Below are 14626 nucleotides of genomic sequence, written 5' to 3' on the forward strand. Positions count from 1 at the left end.
TTTAATGTTCTATGGCACCAGCTTTATTTTCAGCCAAAGACAGTTTGCTGTTCTGCTTTCTTTAAACATGCCATATTACAGAAATGTTTTTTTCATATTATGAACTCCTTTGACATCCGTGCTACACCGCAAATAAATGGACTACGGCAGCGCGGGATCACAAGACAGCATTGAACTCTGCTTAGAAGCAAGCATTATTGTTAATGACATCCCAGTATGTCCTGTATAAAAATGACAGCTAGAACACACCAGCCATTAACAATTTCAGCTGGACATATACATAATAAGAAGCAAGCATTTTTTGGATTGGTATTTTAAATTCTTATTTAAATATGTAATTGTTTTCTAATCACAGCAAGAGGAGCCCACTGATGCTTAAATGGCCATAAAGGGTTGTTTAGCGCCTCTAATATAGGAGCCTAAAGAAAATGCACATTGTAATTCAGGGACCCGCTCTACGTGTATTTATCTAAAAACGAATTATTTTCCTGAAATTAGAAGGGATTTAATTATGTTTTAACCATCTTCTTGATGTCAAAAGAAAACAAACCAGTCTTGATATAGACACACATGATTATAGGCACATGCGTAATACACTGAAAATGAATAGCAACACAATTGTGCAGGCAAATTTACACTTCTATATTACATCTCTGCATACTTGTACTTGTACAAAAATACTAAAAAGTGCTGGTTTCCCATTAAACATTAACCTTTCTCCCTCAGGCATCTTAAAACCCCATATAAATGACATGTTTAAAAGAACTATTGAGTCATTAAACGTCAGCATTTAAGCACTGGGTCTCACTTTTTCCACAAACCTGCCCCAGCCAGCCTCACCCTGTAATGTCACCTACCGTGAGAAAGCTAGGCTGTTGCCGGGTATGTCTTTGTATAAGTGCTGCAAGGGGGGTGCATTTCCATCCAGAACACCTATAAGATGCTCATGCTGTTTGGCTCATTGCCAGCAAACCCATGCTACATGGCTGCTTTTAAACCAGGGCTATCTGCACCATCCATCTGCGCTATTAATGAATATTACAGCATAATTAAGCAACCTCAAAAATGAGCAACTGAATGAAACCTATGCTGCAGGCATTTTCTTTTTGTCACTCCCTCAACATTGCATTTATGCTAAATAATAACCTTCTTTTGAAACACACAATTTCTGAAATCCAACAAGAGCTTTTATCATATTGGTATTACATTCATACTAAAAAAAAAATGTATCTTCATTATTTAGCAGTTAATTTTATTCTGATTATGTTAATGAAGTTTCTTGTGGACATGTTTGTATACATCAGGGTGCCCAGCCAATGGTTTTCTAGTGTGTTGATCCCGGGTTCCCTCAAGCGCCTTCAGTGAATCTTTGTGCCTTGAGACACATTATATTATTGCTCTCTGTTGGAAAATGGCCCTCATTAGGTGCAATGCTAATTTTATTTCCTTTATTTTAATCCAATCAAAATGTTGAATATCATGTTTCTGTATGTTGACATTAATGGATACGTTATTAATTATATATTCTAGCTTTAAATGCCCCAACACCGGACTAAAATCTTACAAAAGGCATCTGCTTCTTCCCATGGTGCTCACATTTTTCTCAGAGCCTTCTGGTTTGTGCCTATAATCAAGTTATTCCAGTGTTTAGTAATGTGCATGCCTGGCCGCTGACCCTGAGGTATCATTGCTCACATGCAGAGTGGCCCAAATAAGGTCAGTAATAACACACTTTCATGCTACCAGTTTAACTCACACCTATATCACTGCAGCAAAAACCCCCTTAACTCTCTTTGTGGAACACTGAGCATACTCCACACCAAAGGCAAGTAGGCCAGGGACAGTGCCACCGGATGCTGACATGAGCCCAGATACTGAAAGCATTTCAGCAACATTCTCCAAGGCAGGTGACTGTACGGAAGGGCAGTGATTCTGTATACACTGAAAGTGGCCTTTGTGGCAGCAGGTTCTTATTAAGCAACATTCCTTGTTTTACAGAGAAACTGTAATGACACTACAGCAAGAAGGTAAAACTTAGAAAACAGAAGCAAGCATTCAGGACAGTTTCATTATGAGACCTGATATACTGTATATGGGAATTGCATCTTGCACGAGGAGGCACTATGGCTGCTGCCAATGTATACAAATATAAATAGGTCTCCATGCTATATCCATAATGTGTCTAGAATGTGTTACTGAACACTGACTGCAAATAAGAAAAATGAACCCCATCTTATGAATGATTTATATTACTCCACATGCATCTTTTATTTCTAAAGCTCATTTGTGGCTCTCTACACCTCCTTTACCTTCTGGTTATTTCCCTTTAGCTATATACGTCTTTCCTGGGTTTTTTTTATATATTTATTTACTTTAAGTAAAGCGGCCATGTGGCAAAGCAGTCAAGGCACCCACTGTTCTGACTGTTTAAGATTGATATGAAGCATTTTAAATAAGCAATAAAGTAAATTTCTATAATAGATAATTCCACAGCTGGCAGCTGAGGCAGGGTGGAAATTTCAATCCTGAATGATTAAGGTTGTGTTTCCTTTCTGCACATACTGAATTTCCGGCTGTACCTGGCTCATTCCTGGTAGCTAGGGCACCAGAGCCACCCATTGCACTGATCTGTCTCTATAAGAGCTCGACCACCCGGCCTGCCTCTCTTCTGAACATTCCAATGCTTTTTGAAAATAAAAAACACTGGTATTCCTCAGATTCTAAGCTTGTTCTGCCTCTCCCTTGGCTTAGGCACTTGGCAAGTCTCTGCCAGTCTTTCACATGAAACTGTCAACCTTTTTTTGCAAGAAAAATGTTTGGTTTTTTTTAACACAGAAATCTACAGCCAAGACACCATCACCATGAAACTTGCAAAATCCTTTCTTACGATACATATGATACAAATCTAAGAAAGCAGTCTTAAAGAAGACACTTGAATGTTGCACAAGTCTCTTGTGCAGCTTTACTCCCATACATCTTGTGTTAGCAATGATGGCTTTCATACAGTTAGTACTGGAGGGTCCCTACAATGTTCTCTTGTTATGAAGCCAAGTGCTTTGTTATAGGACATATTCATGGAAGTTTAAGAGGATTTAGAGATTTTCTGTGTATATGATACAGGGGCTGGTCTCCTCACAGAGTTCAAGTTGCACACTGGATGAAAACCATTTCTTGCTTCCTCCACAGTTGTAGTTGAGCGTTGTTCTGTAAATGTTTTTGGTGTGTTTTGGAAAGATGATGGTTGTGCTTTGAAACCTTAAAGGCTTGTTGCGTGGTTCAAAAACCAGCTGGGATTTGTAATTCCTCCATGTGCAGTTTGGGGTGGAAATGATGGTTTCGCTGTAAGAGGTGACTGTGGGAGTTGGTACATAGAAGACATGGTCACGATAATGCTTCTCTGAATCGTATTTGATCTCTGAGTTGCACCTGAAAGAGAATTTGAAGGCGATCAGCTGTGTGGAGCCAGATGAATATTTACAGAACAGACTTTAACATTGTTTATGAGTCCAATCAGCATAGTTGTAGAATTACAGTAGGAGGAAGGCATGCTTGTCAACTACCTTCTACTTCCACTCTTGTTGTCTGATCTTAGAAAAATACACTACACAAGAGTCATGGGCAATCTTATTTCCATTTAGGAATTGTAAGCTGTGAAGTTGTGGTGAGAGCTGTGAAGTTGTGGAATTCCCTCCCCGAATCAGTCGTGCTGGCTGATACATTATATAACTTTAAGAAGGGGCTGGATGGATTCTTAGCAAGTGAGGGAATACAGGGTTATGGGAGATAGCTCTCAGTACAAGTGAGGGAATACAGGGTTATGGGAGATAGCTCTTAGTACAAGTGAGGGAATACAGGGGTAGGGGAGATAGCTCTCAGTACAAGTGAGGGAATACAGGGTTATGGGAGATAGCTCTCAGTACAAGTGAGGGAATACAGGGGTAGGGGAGATAGCTCTCAGTACAAGTGAGGGAATACAGGGGTATGGGGAGATAGCTCTCAGTACAAGTGAGGGAATACAGGGTTATGGGGGATAGCTTTCAGTACAAGTGAGGGAATACAGGGTTATGGGGGATAGCTTTCAGTACAAGTGAGGGAATACAGGGGTAGGGGAGATAGCTCTCAGTACAAGTGAGGGAATACAGGGTTATGGGGGATAGCTTTCAGTACAAGTGAGGGAATACAGGGGTAGGGGAGATAGCTCTCAGTACAAGTGAGGGAATACAGGGTTATGGGGGATAGCTCTCAGTACAAGTGAGGGAATACAGGGGTAGGGGAGATAGCTCTCAGTACAAGTGAGGGAATACAGGGTTATGGGGGATAGCTCTCAGTACAAGTGAGGGAATACAGGGTAATGGGAGATAGCTCTTAGTACAAGTGAGGGAATACAGGGGTATGGGGAGATAGCTCTCAGTACAAGTGAGGGAATACAGGGTTATGGGGGATAGCTCTCAGTACAAGTGAGGGAATACAGGGTTATGGGAGATAGCTCTCAGTACAAGTGAGGGAATACAGGGTTATGGGAGATAGCTCTCAGTACAAGTGAGGGAATACAGGGTTATGGGGGATAGCTCTCAGTACAAGTGAGGGAATACAGGGGTATGGGGGATAGCTCTCAGTACAAGTGAGGGAATACAGGGGTAGGGGAGATAGCTCTCAGTACAAGTGAGGGAATACAGGGGTATGGGGAGATAGCTCTCAGTACAAGTGAGGGAATACAGGGGTATGGGGGATAGCTCTCAGTACAAGTGAGGGAATACAGGGTTATGGGAGATAGCTCTCAGTACAAGTGAGGGAATACAGGGGTAGGGGAGATAGCTCTCAGTACAAGTGAGGGAATACAGGGGTATGGGGAGATAGCTCTCAGTACAAGTGAGGGAATACAGGGGTATGGGAGATAGCTCTCAGTACAAGTGAGGGAATACAGGGGTATGGGAGATAGCTCTCAGTACAAGTGAGGGAATACAGGGGTATGGGAGATAGCTCTCAGTACAAGTGAGGGAATACAGGGTTATGGGGGATAGCTCTCAGTACAAGTGAGGGAATACAGGGGTATGGGAGATAGCTCTCAGTACAAGTGAGGGAATACAGGGGTATGGGAGATAGCTCTCAGTACAAGTGAGGGAATACAGGGGTATGGGAGATAGCTCTCAGTACAAGTGAGGGAATACAGGGTTATGGGGGATAGCTCTCAGTACAAGTGAGGGAATACAGGGGTATGGGAGATAGCTCTCAGTACAAGTGAGGGAATACAGGGGTATGGGAGATAGCTCTCAGTACAAGTGAGGGAATACAGGGGTAGGGGAGATAGCTCTCAGTACAAGTGAGGGAATACAGGGTTGTGGGAGATAGCTCTTAGTACAAGTGAGGGAATACAGGGGTATGGGAGATAGCTCTTAGTACAAGTGAGGGAATACAGGGGTATGGGAGATAGCTCTCAGTACAAGTGAGGGAATACAGGGGTATGGGAGATAGCTCTTAGTACAAGTGAGGGAATACAGGGGTATGGGAGATAGCTCTCAGTACAAGTGAGGGAATACAGGGTTATGGGAGATAGCTCTCAGTACAAGTGAGGGAATACAGGGGTAGGGGAGATAGCTCTCGGTACAAGAGAGGGAATACAGGGGTAGGGGAGATAGCTCTCAGTACAAGTGAGGGAATACAGGGGTATGGGAGATAGCTCTCAGTACAAGTGAGGGAATACAGGGGTAGGGGAGATAGCTCTCAGTACAAGTGAGGGAATACAGGGTTATGGGGGATAGCTCTCAGTACAAGTGAGGGAATACAGGGGTAGGGGAGATAGCTCTCAGTACAAGTGAGGGAATACAGGGGTAGGGGAGATAGCTCTCAGTACAAGTGAGGGAATACAGGGTTATGGGAGATAGCTCTCAGTACAAGTGAGGGAATACAGGGGTAGGGGAGATAGCTCTCGGTACAAGAGAGGGAATACAGGGGTAGGGGAGATAGCTCTCAGTACAAGTGAGGGAATACAGGGGTATGGGAGATAGCTCTCAGTACAAGTGAGGGAATACAGGGGTAGGGGAGATAGCTCTCAGTACAAGTGAGGGAATACAGGGGTAGGGGAGATAGCTCTCAGTACAAGTGAGGGAATACAGGGGTATGGGAGATAGCTCTCAGTACAAGTGAGGGAATACAGGGGTAGGGGGGATAGCTCTCAGTACAAGTGAGGGAATACAGGGTTATGGGAGATAGCTCTCAGTACAAGTGAGGGAATACAGGGGTATGGGAGATAGCTCTCAGTACAAGTGAGGGAATACAGGGTTGTGGGAGATAGCTCTTAGTACAAGTGAGGGAATACAGGGGTATGGGAGATAGCTCTTAGTACAAGTGAGGGAATACAGGGTTATGGGAGATAGCTCTTAGTACAAGTGAGGGAATACAGGGGTATGGGGGATAGCTCTCAGTACAAGTGAGGGAATACAGGGGTATGGGAGATAGCTCTCAGTACAAGTGAGGGAATACAGGGTTGTGGGAGATAGCTCTTAGTACAAGTGAGGGAATACAGGGGTATGGGAGATAGCTCTTAGTACAAGTGAGGGAATACAGGGTTATGGGAGATAGCTCTCAGTACAAGTGAGGGAATACAGGGTTATGGGGGATAGCTCTCAGTACAAGTGAGGGAATACAGGGGTATGGGAGATAGCTCTCAGTACAAGTGAGGGAATACAGGGTTATGGGGGATAGCTCTCAGTACAAGTGAGGGAATACAGGGGTATGGGAGATAGCTCTCAGTACAAGTGAGGGAATACAGGGGTATGGGAGATAGCTCTCAGTACAAGTGAGGGAATACAGGGGGAGGGGGGATAGCTCTCAGTACAAGTGAGGGAATACAGGGTTATGGGAGATAGCTCTCAGTACAAGTGAGGGAATACAGGGTTATGGGAGATAGCTCTCAGTACAAGTGAGGGAATACAGGGGTTATGGGAGATAGCTCTCAGTACAAGTGAGGGAATACAGGGGTATGGGAGATAGCTCTCAGTACAAGTGAGGGAATACAGGGTTATGGGAGATAGCTCTCAGTACAAGTGAGGGAATACAGGGGTAGGGGAGATAGCTCTCAGTACAAGTGAGGGAATACAGGGTTGTGGGAGATAGCTCTTAGTACAAGTACAGCAAATTAGAGAGGCTTCAGATGGGGTTTTTTTTCTTCATCTGGATCAACTAGAAGTTAGGCAGGTTATATATAGGCATTATGGTTGAATGTGATGGACATATGTCTTTTTTCAACCCAACTTACTATGGAACAAGCAACAAATGTTGGGAAAGGCAGATTGTATGTTGTTAGTACGAGGCAGTAATACTTACAGTCCTCCATAGGGTCAACCTGTGATGGGAACCACAGGTTGGAAAATAGCTTATTACATTGTTTCTAAATTACAATTTGGAGAACAATAAGATTAACAGTTATTGACTGTATTTAATTTTACCTTCCCCTCTATATAACGGCAAACGCATTAGCATAGACATTTGAAGGGATCTTATATGGTAAATTATTTCACAGTTACCTGATTTCTTGTACAGGCTCTGGATTGACTTCAATACTTTCTCCAAATACAACAGGATGCATTCTTGGTCTGGTCTCTTGGGGGGAATTGTTCAGGAGAAGGTATGGTATCTGCAGGTAGAGAAAGGAGAATGTTTAGACTGATGTATTGAGCGAATGCATGGAAATAATTATAGGGTACAATCTATTAAAAACAGAGACTGCTTTGACTTCAGGCTGATGAAACCATTTGGGATCTTCCTGGGCTATACAGTCTGCCCTTATATGACCCACTAAGCAAACCTCAGAATTTCTTTGTATATATTTATATCTGGGATAGAATTTGGATATACCGGGCATTTTTAAATTCCCTTACTGCATTAGCTAAAGTAATTCAATTTCTAGCTGTCACTGTGTAAAATGAAGCATAAATATGAGCTGGGGATTGGGGAGCAAACAGCTGGAACCTTACTGGCATTGTGGTATTTGTTATTAAATCCTGGGGCAGAATGAGCAGAGCTCATACAGCTCATTGTTATTTGCAAGATTTTTCTTTTCCTTTATTCAAGTAATATAAAACAAAAAAAATAAAGAAAAAAGGCTTCATGTAAAATGTATTATCCAATAAAGCTCTACTATTATTCTGTGTAACGCAAAATACACACTGTGTAACGCAAAATACACACTGTGTAACGCAAAATACACACTGTGTAACGCATATTCACTTCAAATGGTAATTATGCCATTGCGAGTGTTATGTACCAAACTTATTCTGGTGTAAATGTTTTGCATAATTACAACAGGGAATCTTAATTGAAATTGGTAATAACACTGGCAGATTAATACCATAAAGCATGCCTCACATGATGTTGCTAAAGTGGCTGCTGTGACATATTAATGGCAAAATTACTATTAGTGAAACAATGCCCTGGTGCTTAATAACTTGCCATACCTTTAAAGTTTCCCAGCGGCATAACTACACTTGGCATAAACATGCAAATGTCCTGCAAACAACAAACTCATGTGCTCATGTCCTACCAGTAGTAACTTGATGTCATGATGTATTTTCCTTTATAGAGAAAGTCTGTCCAATGTAACATTTTGCACTTTAGTAAATATGCTTTATTTATGAAGCAGTGGATTCTGCAATCAATGATGGGGCCCTGCCGTCCTTCTCAAGTGCAGGACCCAGGGCAGCTGCCTAACCCCCTGAGAACAGCTCTGCTATACACAGTACAGCTGATGTACTTATATAGGGTAACTTTACCAACAGCAATTAACCTTGTTCATACCACTACAAGTCAAAAAATAAAAGTAATTATCTGAATGGTTGGTACTGGTAACTGCACTGGTTCTTTTTACCACCTATGGTAACAAATCAGCCCCAGTGAACCAATGCCTTATAAACCATACCAGCAAAGTTCACACCGGAGAAAAATTAATCATTAACTTAACCTGTATATGTCATAATTATAACTATTCCTAGCAACCTTCCAGTAGGTCTTCATTTTTGATTTTGGATCATTAGCCTGGCAATTCTTTACAGCCAGTAACTAATGCGACCTATAAAGTTCCAGTTCTTTATTATTTTTTACTCAGGTAACTGCTTAGTTGCTGGGGTAATTAAGCCCTAGCAACCAGATAGCAATTTAAATGTCAAACCTTTGATATAATTGACTTTTTTTTTTTTTCATTTGAATAATTGACTTTGTTTTAAATGGTTACTTGTCATTGACAGGGTTGGACTGGGGTGTGCGAGGCCCACCGGGGCTGCTACCCCCGAGGCACCTGCATCCTCTCTGGGGCCCTTGGGGCCACCACAAAAGTGGTATAAAGGAGATACATTTATTGGCTAACTAAGACAATAAGCACAGACATGTTTCAGAAGATTTTAGTTCCTTGTCAGGCTCCCCAAGTACTGTGATGGAACCGTCACAGAGAACCATATAATGGCACCATTGCAGAACTGATTACCCCAAGACAACTATAGTGTAATATCTCAAGAATCCTCAGAGTGTGTACTTACTGCATTTTTTTATTGTTCAAGACAAGCAAGATTGTTTATAGCTCATTATAGCCTCATTATTGCCTTCACCAACCTTCCTATTGTGTTACAATTCCAATAAGGGACTTCAGCTAATGTGTATGGGGCGTGGCCATCAGAATGAGTTCAAATAAGGAATTTTTTATAGCAGAAAAAACTGTGGAAATATTCTCTAATATTCTCTGAGCTTTTCCTATGTGCAAGATTCAGCATGAAACATGTTTTCTAACCTACCCAATAGTGTGTGAGGATCCCATTTCACTGTGCTACAGTATTCTCATGGAACTGCGATATTACATACCTGCAATTATAGTAGCTTAGCCCTAATGCACTGTATTTACAGCAACTTGACACATAATTGCTGTACATTATAGATAGTACCCTTGTGTTTCCTGTCACATAGACCATTAAATACCATGTTAATGACAAAAAGAACTCACACTGTGCCAGAAAGGGAGCAAACGTGCAAAAAAATTGTGATTTTGTGACCATTTTTTGCACTTTTTTAGCGACTGCCAGTGCATCTGCTCTGCACGTTACCTCAGATTTTCAGTCCAAGCTGTGGTGCAAAATGCGTTTATGCCCCAGTGCTTGCACTTGTATCCAGGGCATTTCTAAATTCCTATATCTCTTAAAATAAACCATTACACTATCTACAGATATATAACGTTCAGGTTAAAGCTGGCCATATATACACCTCGTTTTATACGCTATTTAGCACATGTATGGTGAATTGACTAGGTGCTGCCCTTGAAGGCACCCAAGCAGTAGCTGTGTTTAGGGAAAAATCATCAGATAGGGGTAGAATCCCAATTGTTTCCACCTCCATATTCCTAAACGTCATTGGAGGGTATGAAGGGTCTTTCCTGCGACCAATGGGCGCAAGAAAGATTGCAATTGTTACATGTAAGGCCCCCTTGTTCTGTGCACAGGAGAAAGGAATGCTAACACCAGTTTACAGTGCAGGTTACAGCTGAACGTATCATGTTGCTCCTGCAAATGCTGTATGTAGCCTTTCCCACTACTGGGTGCTTTTATCTGATCATCTTCTATCAGGTGGCTTCTTGACAGGCAATTATGCCTTGACAGAAGCTTTTTGGGGGGATTATAAGCTTGTAGCCACCAAAGGCAAAAAAATGGAGGCTTAGGGAAAGCTGAAAATGCAAGCTGAGGCAGTAACATGTAGGAAAAATAAAGCAAGAGATCAACATTTATATATTTATATCTTTTTTTTTTAGATTTATATCTTGGTATTTCCTGTTCCTGTTGCAAAGGCAAAACATACACTGAAGGTAAAGTTATCCTTTAAGTTTACAATAAAGGGGACATATTGTGCCAATGAATTGTAGCCATCTAAATATAGAAGGAATGTGCTTTAAATGTATGTATTTCCAGGCTGTGTAGGGGGCCGGCAGTACTCAGCGCACTGCACTGTAGGAAAGGAACCAATCATTAGCGAGGCTGACCTAATATGGAACTGAAGCCTCTCTTTGCTTGTGTGACTGCAGGGCTGTAATTCTACTGTGCTTCTGTCAGGGACCCTTAGGCTACGCCCACCCCTCATTTGAAACAGGACAGGGACCTGAGAGGATCCAGAAGGAGCTCCAATAAAGGGGCCATTTTTATAGATCGTATTAATTTTTAGACCAAACTGAAACCAGTACCATAATTACCTAAAAAATTTGAGTTTTTTAAATTCATCTATCATCTATATCTATATGTCTCTTTAAGCTGATATCTGTATATCTGAGAATGTTACAACAAGCTTGCTAGCACACTTACATAAGTTATATGTCAGCCTCTGTAAAAGCATTTTAGGAGTTAAAAGACCTTGCATCCAAGTCAAGCAGTAGCATTTCCATTTAATGACAGACGCTGATCTGTATCCCTTAAACTATAAATTCTGGACTAACTTCTGGACTGACTTCTGTTTTCGCTCCTACTATGGGAGACGTCACTTCTGTTCTTTTCCTTATGTATCATTTAAGGGAATATTGTCATATAACTGAATTATAAATATAGTCATTTGCCAGTATCAACATTGTACAGCCCCTCAGTTACCCCAAACAGAAGCTGTGAGTAGAAAGTGAACATTTTTGTGGTCAGTGCTATGGTGTGCTGTGTCATGATAAGGGTTATAGTGACTGAGCTCTTCATAGACAGGAAATTCAGTTGAACCTCACAAAAGACCTAAGCAAAGTTTATGTATGATAGATAAGGTCTACAGGGAGTCCCACAAACTGAAAACTCAAAATGAAAATCTTTAAACAAAATGAAACAATATATATATATATATATATATATATATATATATATATATATATATATATATATATATATATATATATATATATATATATATATATATAAAAGTTATACATAATGTTTGAGTAAGATCGAAGACTTTAAACAGCAGGAATAAGTTTAATAAAGAGTAATATATTTGCAGAATGAGGATCAATTCATTGGTTTGGGGTGCTAGGGGAAGGAGAAGCTTTATAGTGCCATAGCATGCAGCAGCTATAAGGCAGTATACTACAGAACTAATGAATCCACCATACCAAGCCTTGGGGGGGGTGGAGATGTCTGGCATTGTGCCCAAGGAATGGCAGACTGCAGGTGGGGTGCCAGAACAGAGAACACAGTTATAGCCCTATAAACTGTATATCTGCTGTGGAGGGGGCTTCAGGCATTGGGAGATTATATCCAAGAATTCACATGAAGATCTTTATTAGCGCCAACTGACTGGTTTTATGGACCACAGAAAAGTCAACGCATGACAAACAAAAATACTTGTTTCTTTTGAAGATCTGCATCTAAACTTAGGTCTAAGTATTTGGCGAATACCCTTAGATGTTTCAGAAGCTTTATCCCATGAGTATGTCATTGACATGATACTGTTTTTCCTAACTGCATAAACAAGGCTCAGTATGCAGTCTGTCATGGCTATTTGAGAGGACACCACAGGTAGAGGTTTAAGTAATTTTGTTTAATATAACTAGAACTGCACACGTTGTACATTGAGATACCACTCATATAGATACCACTCATAATAAGTGTTACTAAACAGAAACATACATTGTAAAAGTAGTATCATACATAACAATTAGAAAATGGTAAATGTCTGCTAGAAACATGGATTTCTATTTAATTTTAAATGAATTTACACCAAAATCATGCAAGCTATGCTTACACAAGCCATTAGGACTCTTTCACAAGGGCATTTTGCCCTGCATTCCCCTAAGGCGGATCTCTCCTACGTTCCACTGATGGGGAACATAGTAGGAAATGCAGCCCATCCTCTCCGGGTCACTCTGTAGTCATTTAGGCACATGCAAGTACCAAACACCGGTGGGTTGCAACTTGATGCGTTCTACCTGTGCTCGGCACTTGAATGTACACCAGTGAGTACAGGTATTTCTGAATTAATTGGCCATGATTCTTCTTGCTTTTCCCTGCAATGGACCGCAGGAGAGAACCATGCATGGAGAAGCATGCAAGGCATTGTGGGAAATGGATTCTTGGATGGAGGACAGCCGATATTTTTTTTTAAATTCATAGCCAGCAGTGCAGAAATGGACACACAGACACTACATTAATTGGCAATTACATTTACAAATAACTTTTAATAAGTTAATTAATGTATACTAGAAAGTTTTCTTTATATTAGGTATTTATTTATTTATTTTTGGGTTTTCATCTTATTAAGACAACCACTGAATGCACACTGACATTTGATTCCCTCTATTTTTTTACATTCCAATTCCAATATCCAATATTTATGGACCATGACTTATAATAAGCAATGAGCACTATTTTATATTAACACACACGGACATCCATAATGGTATATTTATCAAAGGAAAAAGAAAGCACTTTTCCACAAAAGTCCCCAATAAAAATTCCAAAACCTATTTCTTACCTAAGAAAATAATGTTAGAGAAAATGCCTAAAGGAAAATTATACCCCTGAACAATGTAGGACCCCTATATGTCACATAAAACAGCTTATATGTCAAACCCAGCTCATATGTCATACAATTATACTTTTTTAGTAGTATGTGCTATTGGGTAATCCTAAATAGAAAATTGTCATTGTTACGTGCTAAGGGCTTCCCCCTAGGATCACAGGAGTCACAGTACACACAAACAAACCAAGGCACACATACATGTTAGGCCACATCAGTGAATTAATGGACAGAGTTCTGCCTTTTACTCCCACACTCCTTCCTGTTACAGTTAGAGCTGCAGGGAGGGAGGGAGGGAGGGAGCACACAGCCCATCATAAACTGATGCCTTTGTAAAAAGGCATTATTTACTAATATACATATTCCATTTTGGAAAGATTCTTTAGTAGGTCACTTAATATGATACAAATTATCTGTTGGTTAAGTATTCATTCTGGGGGTATAGTTTTCCTCTAATATGGCCCACATAGGTACAGTCATGTGTAGGTGAGATATGCCAATAAGGGAATGCAACATGTATTACCTTGAATGGGCCATTAGGGTGCATAGTGTGTGTGTGTGGGCAGAAGGTAAATAATGGGCTTCATTCAAAATAAGACACTTTTTCCCCATATGAAATAAAAGGCACTAAATTTGCCCAGGAGCAGTAACCCATAGCAACCAATCAGCAGGTAGCATCTACTGGTCACCTGATTAACAACAAACTTCTTATTGGCTACAATAGTTTACTGCTTTTGGGCAAACTTAGCGCATACAGGGGTTTGACCATAAAGAAAAGAGTAATCATCTGCTTCAGCAGGAAGGCTACATTCTGCTTTTGACATTATGGTTTGCCATTAGCAGATGGTGCCATTCTAAGCTTTAGTTCGTTACATACAGAGCAATATAAAAACAATGGTGGAATGGATGAGAAAATGGAAGTTGAGCTTCAACTTACACACGAGGTCATGGACTTTGGAAACAAAAATAAGCAATAAACTTGCACTCATAATGTGACTGTGATTGAGCAGGGCTTGGGAGTAATTACAGGTAATCAAGCCCACAGCTGGGCGCTATGGCTCTCAGGCTCCTAAACGTTAGAATTACATTATTTGTGCTAAAAATGGGTATAGAA

The 14626-nt window shown here is 40.7% G+C and overlaps 1 protein-coding gene across 1 annotated transcript in view; it reads right to left on the minus strand.

Moving 5' to 3' along the window:
- The window catches only part of rflna (refilin A), a 47396-nt gene continuing 32770 nt past the window's right edge, over positions 1–14626 (minus strand). Inside the window, 3 exon segments of the mRNA NM_001011008.1 lie at positions 1–850; positions 924–3426; positions 7524–7633. Coding sequence (NP_001011008.1) covers positions 3093–3426; positions 7524–7633 — 444 coding nt within the window. The 3' untranslated portion in view covers positions 1–850; positions 924–3092.

This window comes from Xenopus tropicalis, chromosome 1, assembly GCF_000004195.4.
Source record: "Xenopus tropicalis strain Nigerian chromosome 1, UCB_Xtro_10.0, whole genome shotgun sequence".
Lineage (NCBI taxonomy): Eukaryota > Metazoa > Chordata > Amphibia > Anura > Pipidae > Xenopus > Xenopus tropicalis.